The sequence below is a fragment of the Hippichthys cyanospilos genome, chromosome 1 (assembly GCF_059441005.1).
Source record: "Hippichthys cyanospilos isolate Australia breed blue-spotted pipefish chromosome 1, RoL_Hcya_1.0, whole genome shotgun sequence".
NCBI lineage: Eukaryota > Metazoa > Chordata > Actinopteri > Syngnathiformes > Syngnathidae > Hippichthys > Hippichthys cyanospilos.
This window is the reverse complement of record NC_142369.1, coordinates 27,901,711-27,918,847: the sequence shown is the minus strand read 5'-3', so window position 1 is coordinate 27,918,847 and position 17,137 is coordinate 27,901,711. Positions and strand designations below refer to the sequence as shown.

The following is a 17,137-nucleotide window of genomic DNA, read 5'->3' as shown; positions in this document are numbered from 1 at the left end:
TTTTTTTTTTTACAACAATCGCCGTGATATAGGAGTTGCTTGGCGATGTCTTGTCACCGTGGCAACCAAGTGGCTAGACACTCCAAGTCCCAAAGTCCTTTGCGAAATGAGCTTGCCACGGAAGTAATACCACGCCATTCTAGTGCGGCTAGCAGGAGGACCACGCAGTAAGTTTTGCAGTAACTTAATTTGTTGATTGTTTTTATGTGCGAGTTTGTGTGACTAATTTATCATGCTGTATGGTACTATGTATACTTGGAATTCTGTGGTATCTGAATCTATTTCTTAGGTGACTTTTGGGCGAATACATAGTCGCAATCATGCCGCCTGGGCCTGTTCAAATTGTCCAACCCGAGCTGAACAAGGTAACGTTACCGACGCTCGTTAGCCGGGGTTAGCAAAGGACCGAAGCTACATAGTTACATTTCGTGAAAATATCTAGTATTACTTTAATACTCGTGACAATGACTGTACAACTTTAATACAATTATCTGATCATCAAAATTTCGCAATTGTTTTGTTTTACCACATTTATCATCTCTTTTACGACACTCGCCAATTGTCATTCATTCGCCGGGTAGCCAGATTAACCAGGGTGTTGTTTCTAATCACTGTTGCTTTATACTGTATGCTGTACTGCTGTATGCTTTATACTAAAATTTCTTCTTTTTAAAATTTAAATTTTCTAACTTTTCCCTGAAGTATAAAGGTATACGATTGCTTTGCATGTATGACACAAATAAATATGAACACTCACTGACTGCAACACTGGTTACGCTTGGAACTATTGTACTTAACATGTTTCTATTGCTTGTATGTTATTGACTTACAATGTTAATCGACTTTAGCGTTATTCTTTTATTGTGTTGCAAATCGTATCTCCTTGGAAGTTTTAAATAGAGATAATACTTCTATAGGTGGACGGAGCTGAAGAAACCCCAGCCACCAAACCTATTGTTGGTATTATATACCCACCACCTGAGGTCCGAAACATTGTTGATAAAACAGCCAGCTTTGTCGCCAGGTTAGTTTCTAATCACGAGTGAAATGCACTTGGGTTTTCTCAGGTGGATCGTCCACCATAATGTTTAATCAAATCTTGTCTATTTTCAGGAATGGGCCCGAATTTGAAGCGAGAATCCGTCAGAATGAGATCAACAATCCCAAATTCAATTTCCTTAATCCAAATGACCCATATCATGCCTATTACCGACACAAAGTTACTGAGTTTAAGGAGGGCAAAGCTGTGGAACCATCAGCAGCTGTGCCAAAGGTTATGCAGCAGACCATGCAGACCCAGCAACTTCCTCAGAAAGTATGATCATTTTACATTTGAAAGTGATGTTGTATTAGTTTCCCCATTAGGGAATTTCATAATATTCTGTTACTGTTTTGTGCTTGCCCAAAGGTGCAGGTGATCCAGGAAGCTATCATTCCTAAAGAGCCCCCTCCTGAGTTTGAGTTCATTGCCGATCCGCCATCAATCGCTGCGTTTGATCTGGATGTCGTCAAGCTTACGGCACAGTTTGTTGCTCGCAATGGTCGTCAATTCCTCACTCAGCTCATGCAGAAAGAACAGAGAAACTACCAATTTGATTTTCTCCGCCCGCAACACAGTCTGTTCAACTACTTCACCAAATTAGTTGAACAGTATACCAAGGTGAAAATGCCTAATTTTTCCCAAATTAATTAGGATTGTGTTAGTTTTGTTTTAAACTAATTCCTCTGTTTCCTTCTCATGTAGATTTTAATTCCTCCCAAAGGCCTGCTGGCAAAGCTGAAGAAGGAAGCTGAGAATCCAAAAGACGTAATGGACCAGGTAATTAATTCTTTGGGGGGTTTTTTTGTCTTTTTTTTTTTTTTCTTAATTTATTCAAACCCTGATGTCTAAATCTTTTTTTTTTTTTTCATTGCTAAACCATCAGGTGAGGTACCGTGTTGAGTGGGCAAAGTACCAGGAGCGTGAAAGAAAGAAGGAAGAAGAGGAAAGGGAGAAGGAACGAGTCGCGTATGCTCAAATTGACTGGCATGATTTTGTTGTGGTGGAGACGGTGGATTTCCAACCAAACGAGCAAGGTAATACATTGTTATTATATCTGACTAGTGGTGTCACCAAAACTATGTCTACAATGCAAAATCTCCAGAAAATATCTCGATACAGTAGAAAAAAAAGAAACAATGCTAAATACAGATAAAATAATATCAGATAAAAATAAGAGATATGGAACCTCTTTTTGGGGAGGGCAGTCGATATGAAAGATTTTTTTCTTTGTCATATAATTTTGGTGAAACAAAACAAACACTGCAGTGGCCATTTTGTCTTTCACACATGTGTTGGGAAGCGAGAAAGGTGCTGTTCAGTTTTGGACTTTTAGCTTATCGAAAAAAAAATTTTTGTTGTTTTTTAACCATGCCCCTGAATCTAAATGCAATAAGAAGGTTATAGCATAAAACATCAGCTTGAAATGGATAGCGGTTTAGACTTAAGACTAGATTAAGGCTTTTCTACACATATTCAGGAACATTATACCTAGATAAGGCTCCTCTCTTTGTGTGTAAAAAAACAAAAAAAAAATCAGTTCAGTTTTTTTTTTTTTTTTTTTTAATTGCTGCTACACGAATGCGCATATTGTGATTTTCATTCATTTACAAGCATGCCAAGATGCTAGGCATTAGTATTTTCGTCAAATTCCGTCTTGTCAGAAAGAATTTCAATGAACAATTTTACTTCGGATTGCTTGTAAAAATGTTATTTGTGATTTGTAGGCCACTTCCCCCCACCTACAACTCCAGAGGAGCTTGGTGCTCGCATTCTAATCCAAGAGCGTTATGAGAAGTATGGCGAAAGTGAAGAAGTAGAAATGGATGTTGAAAGTGATGATGAGACTGATGAACGGGATGTACGGAATACTGGCCAGGTTATGCAACCTGATCAAGACACACAGGTCCAGGACATGGATGAGGTAAGACAATGCTGGGAATAATTTGGTACACTTTTAAGCCCCTATCCAACTGAGGAGCAAACATCAGCGAAGTTAGCAGCTCTTTTGATATTGTCAGGGTTCCTTCAAGATCACCCACACTTGTCAAAATGTCAACAAAGTTTTTTATGGGTTGCTAAATGTTCGCCAACAATTTTAATGCCTCCTCCCCATGCATTTTTGAACATGTTCAAAGTTTACTTGCAATGAACATAACAAGCAAATGTTTGATGACATTCTGCAACATTTTGAAAACCTCTGGTAACATCTTGGCGACGCTGGCAGCCTTGAACGCACCCTCACAGGATTATATGAACCGCTGCCTTTGCGGAAACTGGCCAACGTTTGCCTCCCAGTAGGATAGGAGCCTAAAAACCTACTACTCACTTGTTTCTCCGGACAAATAAATAATCTTTTTAGAACGAACAAATTAGTTGTGACAGTGTGATTTAATCTTGTTTACTAGGGATCTGATGATGAGGATGAAGGCATAAAAACAACAGCGCCTCCCAGCAATCCAATGCCACCTCCACTTCCCCCAACTCCAGACCAAGTTATTATTCGTAAAGACTATGATCCAAAAGGTAAGGATTTCCTCCCCTTTAGGATTGTGCAAATCCCATTAGCGAGCCAGCAGTACATCACCCTTTCTCACTTTTATTTTGCCAGCTTCTAAAGCTCCAGCTCCAGTTGCATCTTCAGATGAGTATCTCATCTCACCAATTACCGGCGAGAAGATCCCAGCCAGTAAAATACCCGAGCACATGCGCATTGGTCTGCTGGATCCACGCTGGCTAGAGCAAAGGGACCGCAGCATCAGAGACAGACAGACAGAGGATGAAGTTTATGCGCCTGGTATGGACATCGATAGCAGCTTGAAGCAACTGGCTGAGAGGCGTACTGATATCTTTGGTGTGGAGGAGACTGCCATTGGTAAGAAGATTGGGGAAGAAGAAATCCAGAAGCCGGAAGAGAAGGTGAGCGCCTTTAAGCTGGCATTTCTGCAAGACGTATTTATTTGTATGTTTTCAGTAAAACTGATTTGTGGTACTCTCTCCTCAGGTCACCTGGGATGGCCACTCTGGCAGCATGGCACGCACCCAACAAGCAGCTCAGGCTAACATCACCCTGCAAGAGCAGATTGAAGCCATTCACAAGGCCAAGGGACTGGTCGGAGAAGATGACAATAAAGAAAAGATTGGACCAAGCAAACCTAGCGAGACTCTCCACATGCCTCCAATGCCATCATCTGCACCCATTTTGCCCAAACCTAGTCCGCCAATGACAGCAATGCCCCGCCCGTCCACTACTGTAAGTTGTGTATGCAAAAAGAAGGTTTGTCATCAACGAGTTGCTGTTTTAGCAGCAGTCCCTTATGCGTGTTCGCAGGTGGGCCCTCCGGTGCGCACCACTCTTCTGTCAGCGGTGCCTGTCATCCCAAGGCCGCCTGTGGCTCCTGTTGTGCGCCTGGCTCCAGGACCAGTTTTAGCACCAATGCCTCCAATGATTCCTGCTCCCCGCATCAATGTGGTACCCATGCCCCCATCAGCACCTCACATGATGGCTCCCAGACCGCCTCCAATGGTCGTTCCAGCAAGTAAGGCTCATGTCTGTCAAAATTACCGTATTCTCACGACTATAAGGCGCACTGGTTATGTAAGCCGCAGCAGCAAAATATGAGCAAAAAATGATTTTTGTCACGGATGAGCCACACTGGACTATAAGCCGCTGGTAATAACATCAGATCTTTACGCAGAAAGATGGTATTTGAATTTTTTTTTTTTTTTTTTCATTTTTTGTAATTGTCTGCCAACAACAACATTCTCTCTTTAACAGACTGACTGAACATGCCTGCATGTTTAGTCCCAACATATATATAGAAAATGGATGGATATCTGTTAGTTAAATAGCAGTTCAAAATTGAAATCGATACTTCAATAGCATCTTTTTTTGTCTCCTTTTGTTTGATAGTTTATTTTAATGAACATAACACATTCTACATAATTCATATACAATCATAAATACATAAATAAAATCACATATACTGTGTACCGTATATAAAATTTACACATCACAAATTTACGCAAAATTTTATACGTTCCCTTATTAAATTTAAACATACCTATTTCTAATAATATATTGTTTTAATTATTTCAGCACAGCCATTGATTCACATGTATTCAGTTCTGTTTGATATTTGTTCCATAAATTGACACCTTGAACAGATACACACATTTGCTTGATGGAGGCTAGAAAAAAAACAAACAAACAAAAAAAAACCACAAATAAGCTGCACTGGACTATAAGGCGCAGGGTTCAAAACATGAGGAAAAAGTCGCGGCTTATAGTCCGAAAAATTCGGTACTTCTCTGTATCTTGTGGTAATTTGCTCACTCATTTTCCCATTCTTACAATCTAGCCTTTGTTCCTGCTCCCCCTGTACCACAACCTCCAAATGTTGTTCCTGCACCACCATCCCGTCCTTCTCTTCATGACGATGAACCAATGAATAAGAAGATGAAGACAGAAGACAACCTCATGCCAGAGGAGGAGTTCATTCGCAGACACAAGGTCTGCAGTAGTTATTGGCAATATTTACATACAGGGAGAAGTACAGCAGCTGCCGCTGCCCTTAAATTTCATTGACATCATCATACTGTACATTGATACAAAGTAAAAGATACAGCTAGTGGCAGTGCTTGATATTAGGGATGCTTAATACCACTTTTTGTAAGGCCCGACACCAGAACGAATACTCCACTTAAGAAGCTCTTGATTCCAAGTATTCATACCAGTAGTACTTTTGATTATTTTGTTTTACAAGATAGAATAGCACTTCAGTGAGCCAGTCTTGATAATGTTATTCATTTGGGCTAAATTCAAATGAATAGAATTCGACTTACTTGTTTTCTAACTGCTCTTTTGTTTTTTTGTTTTTTTTCTTGTTTTGTTTTTTTCCTCCTTAAGGGTCCTGTGGCAGTTAAAGTCCAGGTCCCCAACATGATGGATAAGTCAGAATGGAAGCTCGGTGGCCAAGTGCTCAATTTTACTGTCCCGCTCACAGACCAGGTAATCAGTGCCATTGTGTTCATTTTATTTTGTGAAACATTTGTGTAAGTAACCCTTGCATACTTGATATGTTAACATAAATAATTTCTTCTCAGGTTTCTGTTATTAAAATGAAAATTCATGAAGCCACGGGCATGCCAGCAGGAAAGCAGAAGTTACAGTATGAGGTAAACAATGGGGAAATATTAAATAATTCAGTCACAAATTCCTAACAAAGCTCTCATCAATATTTCACCAGTAAAGATACATTGGTGATAAACGGCATCTTTAAAATGTAAATGTAAAACGTATGTGTGGCTGATCAATCCATATTCCTGCCATTTATCTTTTCAGGGGATTTTCATCAAAGACTCCAACTCTTTGGCTTATTACAACATGAGCACTGGTTCCATCATTCATTTGGGATTGAAAGAGAGAGGTGGAAGAAAGAAATAAGGCTGTGGAAACACACTTACCAATTCTGCATCACACTTTGAAGTTAGATATGTTGAATCTGTGTCCATTTTTTGTCAATTTTCCTTTTAATTGTCCTTGTATTCCGAGTTGTGTGTACTGCTAAGCATACTGCTTATTAAAATGCTGTAATGTTAACCTGGCGAATACGGTAATGGTGATTCAAAGACTATGTTATTAGAATAACATTGACTCATTTGTTCCATGGTGCGTTTCAATTTAATAAAGACTTTTAAAGAGCCCCAGCTGCCTGGATAACGACTTTATTAAATATACGTGCAAATTCAGAGTGGACCATGCAAAAAAGCAGTCAACTCAAACGTATTCAGAGATGCATTTTTTTTTTTTTTAACCCGTTCACAAATGGTAGTAGTAACGAGAGAAGCCACTAGGGGTAACACTCCTACTCCAAGACAAATTACTAGCACCGCTGGACGGGTGATGGTCGAAGCATATTTTGACAGGCAGGACAACCACACTGCGAGCGGTTGACATTTCTATTAGCACGTTTAATTGATCCCCCTGGCAATGAAGTGCAGCACAACGGCGGTGGACGGTGGAGCCCTTGTACATGATAGACGTTGGGTTCGGCTGCCGAGCTGTTAACGTAAGTTTGCTTTAGCATCCTTGTTAGCTTAACGCTAAAACCGCGGATAGCGTTAATGGTAAATAACTTTTCTCTAACTCGTAACCAACGTTCGTTTTGTGACTCGGGTTGGTTGTAAATGTGACAGGACGCTTGTAACTGGTTAGAGAGAACCGCAGAAGGGAATTATTCATTTATGTGCAGAAACAATGGCGTCACTGATGTTTGACTCGAGTGTGGTAAATGCTTAGGAGCACTTTCTGACTTGGGCTTGTCAATAGGCTCGCTGACGTTAGCTAAACTCGCTAGCGTGCTAGCTGCCGAAGCTAGCATGGCCAACACCGAGAACGGCCGTGGTGGCCCGGTGGACACAAGGAGCATCCGGACCCTCAGCAGCAGCCACATCGACGACGAAAGTTCACTGGGGTCCGACTCTGAAATCAATGGCTTTACCAGCGACAAACAAGTCGACAAGTATGGATTTATTGGTGGAGCGCAACAGTACACGGAGGCGTCGTAAGTTGCATTCTGAATATCCTCTTGATCCCCGTTTTTTGCTTCAAATATCCCCTTCGCTGCTTTGAGTCATTTAAATCATAAGCGAACGAGACCAAGGTGCAGGAATGTAACTTATCTTGAGATGGGTGCTGTCTGCATGTCTCGATCTACGAGCTGCGTGGCACAATGTCGTTATTATACCCTGTGTTTTCTTCGCCGCAACGTAGACTGTCTAGCCTAGTTATAACAGTAGATTTCTTCACAGGGTCGGGTAAGTGCACCGTTCTCCTGTGTATTAATTATTCTTTGTGTATACTTTTCAAGCGAACGGCGTTTTATCGAAGTGTCTGCTAACTAAAAAACAGGGGGGCAGCCAACTTCACTTACTTCAGGATTGAGTCAAAGTTGCGTGAAACAGCTTGTTCTATTGTTACATTTTGTTACATATTTTTATTCCCATGTACACAATTTAAAAGTTGAAGATTACAAAAATATTAATTCCCCCATCCCAATGTTGTAAACAACGAGGAGTGCCTAAAAGTAGCTCCTTTGAAGCAGTGTGAGCCTTCAATTACACGCTTTTGCTGATGAGATAATTGTATATTTTAAAAAGCATAATGTTAGAGCTGCCTACGTTTTCTTCTATTGAAGCTTTTAATCTGGGTCTCTATTTTGGTGTGGTAGCGTGTAGATACTTAAGTCACACAAACACCATCTCCTCGTAAGGTTGCTAAATGAAATGTGTTAATCCCCAAATCTATTGCATTCAGATGGCCATAAATTCAGAGGCTAAAATAAATGCCAAATGCACAATTCTCTTCTATTCAAAGACTTTGGTTTAGCAGTCGTCTTTGAATATTTATACCGTACAACTGACTCAATGCTTACGTCAACGATTTTATAGTTCAATTTGTTTAAACAAGGAACATGTGTTTATATAAAGTGAAATGATATATGTCCTCCTTTCTCATGTGTTCCAGGGCTCAGGATGTGCCTACAGCAGTGCTCAGGCAAAGGGAGGTGAAATGGTTGGATATGCTCAATCACTGGGACAAGTGGATGATCAAGAGATTCAATAAGGTCAGACGAAAAAGAAATCTAAACCATCAAACAAGATGTCCTGTCAAAACTACTACTGCTTTTCTAAGGGTTTATTTTTTGTGTGACATATGTAGGGAGGTGTCTGGCTCCGCAATGTATGAGTACTACCATTCAGTAATGATTTATCTACACATTATAGGGAAGAAAAAAAGTTCACGTCGCCACTGACATAAATACTGCACACATTCATTTTGTTTGAATTAACTGACACTAATGTGAGCACAGTGCAGGGATTACTTAATTTCAACAGTAAAAAAACACACCATTATGGGTCTGGGGATATTTAGAGAAACATTTATTTATCATGCCATAGTTGACTTCACCTTATGTCAACTGTCACTTCTAAAGGATTGCCTACAAACTTGCTGAAGTTTCACTTCACTCTTACCTTGGACGAGAACGTTCACTCTTGATTTTTCCATATAGGGAAAAGGGAAGTACAGATCAGATTTTGTTTGAGGTTCCGATGATACAGAAGTAGTTGCATCAACTATCACAGCGAGCAGTATATCACATATATGAAGTAAAGATTGATAGAATATGACTTCCATTGTAAAAAGGAGAGTTACTAAATCAAACATGTTTACAATGTGCAGATGTGCAATGCTTAAAATAACCTGTAGAGTAATCGCATTAAAGATTAGCTTTGATGGTGGGTGAGTGAGTGAGCGAGTGAGTGAGCGAGTGACACTGGAAATAATCTAACACAGAGCTGCAACTTCACTTCATTTTCATGAGTCAGCAGCAGGGTAGGCCCTGACCTAACCCTTCTTCACAATACAACTCTTGTGACAAAAAGAGTTCAGTCGTATTCAGGGCGGAGCGCGAGTGACTTAATGTAAGACTGGTACGACAAGACATTGCGCAAACATCCTCTTGTGTATATAGTCCATGTTTGTCCAGACAAGAACAACCAAATTAGATTGCACAAAACAATGGCTTAATTTTCTCAAGTGGGGATAATGGCAAGATTTCACCTTCTGCAAATGTCAGGAAGTGAATGCCTTTCTTTTCTGATCCCACAATACAAATAGTGTATGTTGAGTTTAAAAAAATAAAATAAAAAAGCAACTTCAGAATTCTTCTATCGTTTGAGCCATTTTATTGTGTCAAAACTGATTCGTGCATGGCAACATGCACATACTGCACAAGTAACATGCAAGCTACATTTGTAACAGTATGTTGTTTTTGCTCATATTTGCGGCAAACTTGTAGCAACGGTTGCACTTTTCTCTTGCTGTATTTTGTGACTCCATTTTTCATTGTGTGGTCAAGGTGAGGCTTCGCTGCCAGAAAGGAATTCCTCCTTCTCTCCGAGGCCGTGCCTGGCTCTACCTTTCAGGGGGGAAGGGCAAAAAAGAGCAGAACCAAGGAAAGTTTCAGGTAGGTCACATCCTCCTTTCACTTCTACCCTGACCCTGGGCTCATTTCAAATTTCCGTTACAATACAGATAGCTCCTAAAATATAGCATTAGTTTTTTGGGGGTAAAACACAAGAGTTCTGAATTTGTCAGTTGAGAGTTTTGCGTTTTTCTAGAAAGTGTTGTTTGAAGTTGGATGACTTTTTTTTATTTGGAGAACCTACAGTATTTGTACAAAAAAGACTCATAGCCTCCCCGATTATGTTTCATCCTAGGAGTTGGATAGCCAGCCCGGAGATCCCAAATGGATCGACGTGATTGAGAAAGATCTCCACCGACAATTTCCATTCCATGAGATGTTTGTGTCACGAGGAGGACATGGGTAAAAACTCAGACCAGAAGAGACATGGAACAAAAGTCGAATTTGCTGTATGGTTGTGACCACTGTTGTGTATCCGTGCGCAGGCAGAAGGATCTTTTCCGAGTTCTGAAGGCCTACACTTTGTACAGACCGGAGGAGGGATACTGTCAGGCGCAGGCTCCCATTGCTGCCGTGTTACTCATGCACATGCCTGCTGAGGTACATCACTCCCACGCGTCACCTCTCAACACATACAAACAGTAGCCATTCATATGAAGGTGCTGTCGCCCAATCAGAGTTTTGAACAAAAGTTTTTGCTGCACAGCTGAGTTCGAATGTAACCTTGAGCCATCAAGTGCTGGTGATACGTTTTTTTAGGGCGCTCATCTAATCAGTAGCCACGCTTGATATACCGCACCCACTCTTTATATTTCTTGTCGCAATGGCTCTGATAACAGTCTAATGCAGGGATCATCAACCTTGAAATAAAATAAGTTATATGATTTTTTTTTTTTAAATGCTCAAATAACATTGTAGTGTATTCATAATTAATGATATTTGTTGATGTAAAACACTAATCGTGTTCACGATTAAGTTATTATACACAAAGGCTGTGCTACATTATTTTGATAAATCTCTGCCATTCCACATTTGTAAAGAGCCCATATCATAATACGTATTTTAAACTTTGCATAGTGAAATATATGCATATAAATGATATTTGGCGCATTGGCAATTTTATTTCTTATTATATATGACTTTTATGGTACTGATCTATCTAACCAATAAGTGAACAGTCTTGTTAACTGAAGCCTCATACTATTTAGCTTCCTCGCCCCCATCATTACATCATTCAGTGCCAGCCGGCAACGTAACATTGATCCATCGGAGCACTAGAGAATGCTCCAGTTGAGTGTACGAAGGAGCCAAAACAGGCGTTTTACTCTCATTAAAATACAAAAACATGTCAAGAGTAGGGTTGGGTACCAGGATTTGAGGACTGAGTGTTACCGGGAATAGTACGTCGGTTCTGCCGCAACCACTAAGATTTGAAAATGTCTGTATTACGTTTCGAGACCTAGTTCGCCATGTGGCGCATGTCGCTCACAACAAACATAGGTGCATAAAGCGGATTAATCATCAGACATGTCACATGAGCGAAATAGAACCAATAGGAAACGTGTCCTATGCGCCGGCACAGAACAACAATACACCGTGACAGACAGCGAGACAACATTGCGATGCGTATTTCTTTAACACACCCATCACCCTCCTTAAAAAAAAAAAAAGTGTCATTACTGGTGAGCTATTTTTAGAACAGCCTCAGATGCTGCTCATATGGTCCTTGATGGGTACCAGGTGACCACGGGCATCATGTTGATGACCCCTAATCCTGTGTATCCAACAATATTTACATCCTCATGGCCTGTCACCATAATCACAATATACACCACTGAGAGGAATCACCTATCTTCTTCTTCCTCTGGCTATTTTGTTGGTATTCTCCGTACGCAAACTCAAAACCTAAAAATAAAAAAAAGTTATTTCTACAGTTTCCTTAAAAAAATTGAGCAGTGAGTAATAAACGTGTTAACTAAAACTTCCCTGACTGCCAGGCCAAATGTTTGTGTATTACTGGGTAATATTGGACTGTGTCGGTGTAGTAATGTAGTCTGTATCTTTGTAATGAATGTCTTGCAAATTTAAACCAAACATTTCTTTCTTTATTTTTCTCTTATAAAATGTTGAATGTAAATGGTTTTGTCTGTGTTTTTACCACAGGATGCATTCTGGGGACTTGTGCAAATTTGTGAGAAGTATCTTCCTGGCTACTACAGCCCAGGCCTGGTGAGTAACACATTTCAAGCACAACAGATGCGATTCCACGGAAACAAGAGTGCAGTTTGTATCTTGTAGTCTGACACAATCCTTTATAGGAATAAGCCTGCCCAAGAATCATGATCACTGTACGTAATTGTCTCACGAGAATGTGGTTGTGGATGATCATCCTTGCCTTGTGATTTTGCTTGAACATTCATTTTTTGTCTTCTCAAGCGGAAAAGTGGATTTACTGCAAATAAAGATGATGTTGTGTAATCCCCACTATCTTTCTGAAACAAGTGGCAGCATGATGCAAATGGACTGTTTTTTTTTTTTAGTGTCACGTCCGCACGCTAATATACAGCTGCACTCGGTTGTCAATTGCCACGTTAATGGGTCTCGTATCTCTTTGTTTCTTAGGAAGCTATACAGTTAGATGGAGAGATCCTTTTTGCTTTGCTGCGACGCGTCTCTCCTCTCGCCTTTCGCCATTTGGAGAAACACAAGATTGACCCCATCCTCTACATGACTGAATGGTTTATGTGTGCCTTCTCCAGAACTTTGCCGTGGGCCTCTGTGTTGCGTGTCTGGGACATGTTCCTTTGTGACGGTAAGCCTTTAGAGTTAACGCACTAATTACGGGCAAGAATGTTGTTTATATCTGGGCATTTGATCGATTTTTATTTTATAAAAAGAGATAAAAAGCTCATTAACTGCAGCCCTATTCTTGAATTTAGGGCATGTATGAACAAATTGGTTGGGAAAATATTTCATACGCTGAAGACTAGGATTAATAACTCTCCCACACACATTGTCTTTCTCGTGAAAAATCAGGTGTGAAAATAATCTTCCGAGTTGGCTTGGTGCTACTCAAGTGCATGCTGGGTACTCGTGAGAAGCTGAAGGCCTGTCAGGGCCAGTATGAAACCATGGAACTTCTCCGAGCCGTGGAGCCTCGATACATGCAAGAGGGTTTCCTCGTCCGAGAGGTAAGAGCAGCTACATTATCTCAGTCTGTATGAAGTGTGTTCAGTCTTTTTACTGATGTCGCATCTAAATGAGTGCTAATATCAGAATTTACCAGCTCCATCTCATGGTCTTAGGTTAGCATCAGATTGGGAAGTGCAAGGTCCGAGACAAATAATTTATTGGATGCGGGTGTTGGATTATTTGTGGACTGGAACTACGGGAAACTCAAATCCGTCATCATCTTACAAACACACGATCCCACACATGATGAAATCACTCAATTAAGTCATCAAACTTCGGAGAAAGAAAAGCAGTTAAGCCTGTGTGTACTCCTCCCTGACAGGCAAGCTTCCAGACAATGCTTTGATCCCCGAATGAAGCTTAGTAAGTTCTTGGAGCAAACTGAAGCCATTTTTTTCCCATCAATCCAGTGACTATCATGTCAGGTGTCCAATTGCGTCACAATATATTGTGAATTTTCTCTCAATTAACACATTTCCCAAGTAAAGCCAAAGCCCGAAATGTGGAAATGGACAGAAACATAAACTGTGACTGTCGGTGTCACTCCAGTACAGTATGCGTATTGTAGCTGCATTTCAAGCAGCGCCACCCGCAGGGCAGATCGCCACAGCTCTCGGAGAACGGTTCTTAGCGACTGGGCTCACTCAATCTTCACAAAAAGCCACTTGTGCGACATGAGCACTGATGACCCCGTCAGAGGCCTTTGGCATTCACTTATTAAGTTCCAGTGTTTAACACAAAGACCAGACATGGCCGGTACTTACTGGATTTCCCATGAAGGGCGGGTCTAACCCTTGGAAAATGATGTCAATGAGTCATCTGTATCCGAATGACGCGCGTCTTCCTGACACAGATCTTGGAAGTGCCAATTACGGCGCGGGACGTGGAAAGGGAACATCACGCCCAGCTGAAGCGCTGGAGGAAGAACCGGGGCGAGCTCAATTTCAAATCTCCTCCGAGGATGCACGGCGCCCGACTCATCATGCTGGCTGATCCCCCTAGACGCCAGGACCTCCAGCAGCACCCCACTATTTTACTGGAGGGGGCGGAGCTCAGCCTGCTGCCAAAGAAGAGCAAAGAGGAGAAGAGCAAAAAGAAAACCCTGAAGAAGTCGCAGCTCCCCGAGGAGATTCCAAACCCTTACCCCCTTCCCGGCGACACGCCGCCCCCGCCGTCTTTTCCGCCAGCCCCGCCGCCAGCGCTAAGCCAGACCACGGAGACGTTACCACAGACTCAAGGAGACACACTTGACCGAGACCACTCGCCTTCCGCAGACCTCCCCCCTGCCAACGAGACTCCCCTACAGGAATCCACGCACAGCCTCAGCAGCACAGACCAGGATACGTACCTGTAATGCTGAAGCTTTTTGCATGCGTGGAAGAAGCACCAGCGCCCCACGGCCAACAACCAGCCACGAAGGAGTTTATTGGATTGTTGACTCCTCTGATTAGCCTGATGTCCAGCTTTACGCTGTGAACTACCTTAATGTTCCACATCCCAGCTCCTGACTCCCTGGACCAAACCTGTTCCTTTTTGTAGTATGGAAGCAAATTGCCAAAGTTTCTGTGTATGTGTGTGTGTGTGTGTGTGTGTATGTTGTCCACTCAGATTCAACACTACAAGTGATGTTTTTGATCTGAACAATCAAATTCCTGAATACAGATTTGTTTTGTTTTGTTTGTTGGTTTGGAAACACTTAATTTTGCAGTGAACATCCTTTCCATCAGATTGTCTGCTGCCATTCCTCTTAACGTTCCTGGTTTGGAAATCTTATTATTGGGTGACAATCTTTTTTTTTTTTTTTTCACTGTGTGTGTGTGTGTGTGTGTTTGTTTGTTTTTTTTTCATGCACATTGAACACTTCATTTCATTTATGATAGTTCAAATCTGTCCCCACATTGTACTAAAAATCTGTCACAGTGACTGTATTTATTTACTACCTTGTCACAAAAAGCCTTGCTGGTGCACAAATTGTTGACTTTTTTTTTTTTTACATAAATGTGGATAGCTTGAACCACGGTCATTGTACCGCTTTCTGTAGCTCCGAAGCAGTGGAAATGAACTTAGAAGAACACTGCCGCCAACATTCCGGCATCTCAAGAGCTAACTGGCCTTAACGTGCTTGTATGCCAAAATGCTAATCAGTATGACTAATGACTTTGTGCATGTGCTTTCTATGAAGATTTGCCAATTGCATATCGGTGCTGACCTTCTTTTGCACTTGCTTAGCCATTTCTTGTTTGATCCATTTCTACAATAATTGTGATTTTAAGCCTATTGTTAGGCTTTGGTTGGGAGGTGTAAAACTTTAAATATTTTGTGGCACTTTTACAAAGCAAAAGGATATTTTCAAACATTTACCTGTTTTCATAGTTGTATTCACTTCTATGAGATGCCGCTTTTTAAAACTACTTTTAAACATCTTCATTATATCCCCATGCAGTATATTTTATACTTTGTATGAACTTTGCAACACTAGAGAAAAACTTGACTGTCAGCAAGTTGGGAAAATCTTTGTACTATAAATAAACTTATATCCGGAAAGTTTCTGAATGAATTTATTATCTCACAATGTTATGAAAGATGCCAAAATCAAATTTAAAATCCCTTATTTTACAACATGTTGAGTTTCTTCCTTGAAATAAAATATGATCAATTTTCTTCGATTAAAAAAAAAATCTAAAGATCCCCTTTCACCCGGTGGCTTCCGTTTTGTGGCGAGTGTCTTTCAATACCAGCAGATGGCGCAGTGTAGTCGTTACTGAAACGAAGCTTGAGTTGTGAAAGACGTGACATCCTGGGGAATGTGTGTGTGTGTGTGTGTGTGTGTGTGTGTTTGATATATCACGTGTGATCTTGTTCTAACTAGTGAAAACGAGAACTTGTTGAACTGTTATTGAAATTTGGAAAGAAAATATGATCACACATATTCTTAGGCGATAGACTTGAGAAACACATTATCAGAAGTTAAAATGAATTTAAATGCAGTGTTGGGCAAGTTACTTCAAAACGAATGCATTATTTCTTACTTATTGCTGTCATTTCAGAGGAATTAGTTACGTTACAATATTACTGTTTATGAAGTGTAATGCATGACACTACTAATGCATTACTATTATATTACTCTCACCACCATAACTGGAAATATGTATTTGCCATGCTAAATGTAGCTCATGAGGCTCATTACACATCCAGTGAAAGGTTGCCATAAACCTAGAACCAGTACAAATCTTTTCATCTGTATTGTATTGTAAACCTTTAAAGACAAGATACATTTTTTAAATGTATTTTAATCCCTTTATAACTTCACAGCATAATGCGGCATTGTTTATGCTCTAGGCAAAAACAGTTCCTGCACTTAGCAATTTCAATATTAATATTCAATTTCAAGATCAGTTGACTAGGTTAGAGACATCCATCCATCCATTTTCTAGAGCTGCTTATCCTCACAATGGTCACAGGCTTGCTGGTACCTATCCCAGCTCACAGAGACGAACGACCATTTTACGCACCCATTCACACCTAAGTACAATTTAGTATATCCAATACAGCTGGCATGCATGTTTTTCGAGTGTGGGAGGAAGGCTGAGTGCCTGCAGAGAGCCCACGCAGGCTAGGGGAAAACGTGTAATCTCCACACAGGAAGGCCGAGTCCCTTTAACTGTGAGGCAGACGTGCTATTCATTGCCCCACCGAGCATATGTCTCTAACCAGAAAAAAGTCCAGCTCACGCCCTTAGCCAGAACAACGGCAAAGACGCCCCTGGTAGTGGAGCCAGAAACATGGCCGCTCATAGTTCGTTGACTGGAAGTGACGGACAAAACACGTTCCCCCGCCCAAGATAGGTTAGCTAAAAGCTACGCTACGCCTTTAACGCAGACCAGTCCAGCAAACACTGTGTAGATTGGTTGCTGAG

At 40.9% G+C, this 17,137-nt stretch overlaps 2 protein-coding genes across 3 annotated transcripts; both read left to right on the top strand.

Annotated features, from left to right (window-relative positions):
- The first annotated feature begins 83 nt into the window (after window positions 1–83).
- Window positions 84–6,744, top strand: sf3a1 (splicing factor 3a, subunit 1). 2 transcript variants are annotated; one of them, XM_088410797.1, is made up of 16 exons: window positions 84–167; window positions 290–365; window positions 918–1,024; window positions 1,114–1,315; window positions 1,409–1,660; window positions 1,745–1,819; window positions 1,926–2,076; window positions 2,767–2,963; window positions 3,448–3,565; window positions 3,651–3,958; window positions 4,044–4,292; window positions 4,371–4,578; window positions 5,401–5,552; window positions 5,949–6,050; window positions 6,146–6,217; window positions 6,384–6,744. In XM_088410797.1, the coding sequence occupies exons 2-16, from the start codon at window positions 321–323 to the stop codon at window positions 6,483–6,485; spliced, it is 2,340 nt and encodes a 779-aa protein (XP_088266923.1). In that variant the 5' UTR covers window positions 84–167; window positions 290–320; the 3' UTR covers window positions 6,486–6,744. The 2 variants fall into 2 exon arrangements, with proteins under 2 accessions (XP_088266923.1, XP_088266931.1); XM_088410805.1 differs by lacking the exon at window positions 84–167 and having other exon boundaries at window positions 182–365.
- Window positions 6,745–6,901: 157 nt separating this feature from the next.
- Window positions 6,902–15,765, top strand: LOC148429979 (TBC1 domain family member 10A-like). The gene is made up of 10 exons (XM_088431091.1): window positions 6,902–7,110; window positions 7,371–7,605; window positions 8,568–8,667; window positions 9,964–10,071; window positions 10,325–10,431; window positions 10,515–10,629; window positions 12,193–12,258; window positions 12,652–12,841; window positions 13,066–13,220; window positions 14,075–15,765. The coding sequence occupies exons 2-10, from the start codon at window positions 7,421–7,423 to the stop codon at window positions 14,573–14,575; spliced, it is 1,527 nt and encodes a 508-aa protein (XP_088287217.1). The 5' UTR covers window positions 6,902–7,110; window positions 7,371–7,420; the 3' UTR covers window positions 14,576–15,765.
- The last annotated feature ends 1,372 nt before the right edge of the window (window positions 15,766–17,137 follow it).

Bases quoted from the DNA above. Each gene is read 5' to 3' on its own strand.
- sf3a1 (XM_088410797.1), top strand. From the start codon at position 321: ATGCCGCCTGGGCCTGTTCAAATTGTCCAACCCGAGCTGAACAAG. The intron at 1,025-1,113 runs GTTAGTTTCTAA...GTCTATTTTCAG, and splicing joins ACAGCCAGCTTTGTCGCCAG to GAATGGGCCCGAATTTGAAG. The intron at 6,218-6,383 runs GTAAACAATGGG...TTATCTTTTCAG, and splicing joins AGCAGAAGTTACAGTATGAG to GGGATTTTCATCAAAGACTC.
- LOC148429979 (XM_088431091.1), top strand. From the start codon at position 7,421: ATGGCCAACACCGAGAACGGCCGTGGTGGCCCGGTGGACACAAGGAGC. The intron at 10,432-10,514 runs GTAAAAACTCAG...ATCCGTGCGCAG, and splicing joins GTGTCACGAGGAGGACATGG to GCAGAAGGATCTTTTCCGAG. The intron at 13,221-14,074 runs GTAAGAGCAGCT...TTCCTGACACAG, and splicing joins AGGGTTTCCTCGTCCGAGAG to ATCTTGGAAGTGCCAATTAC.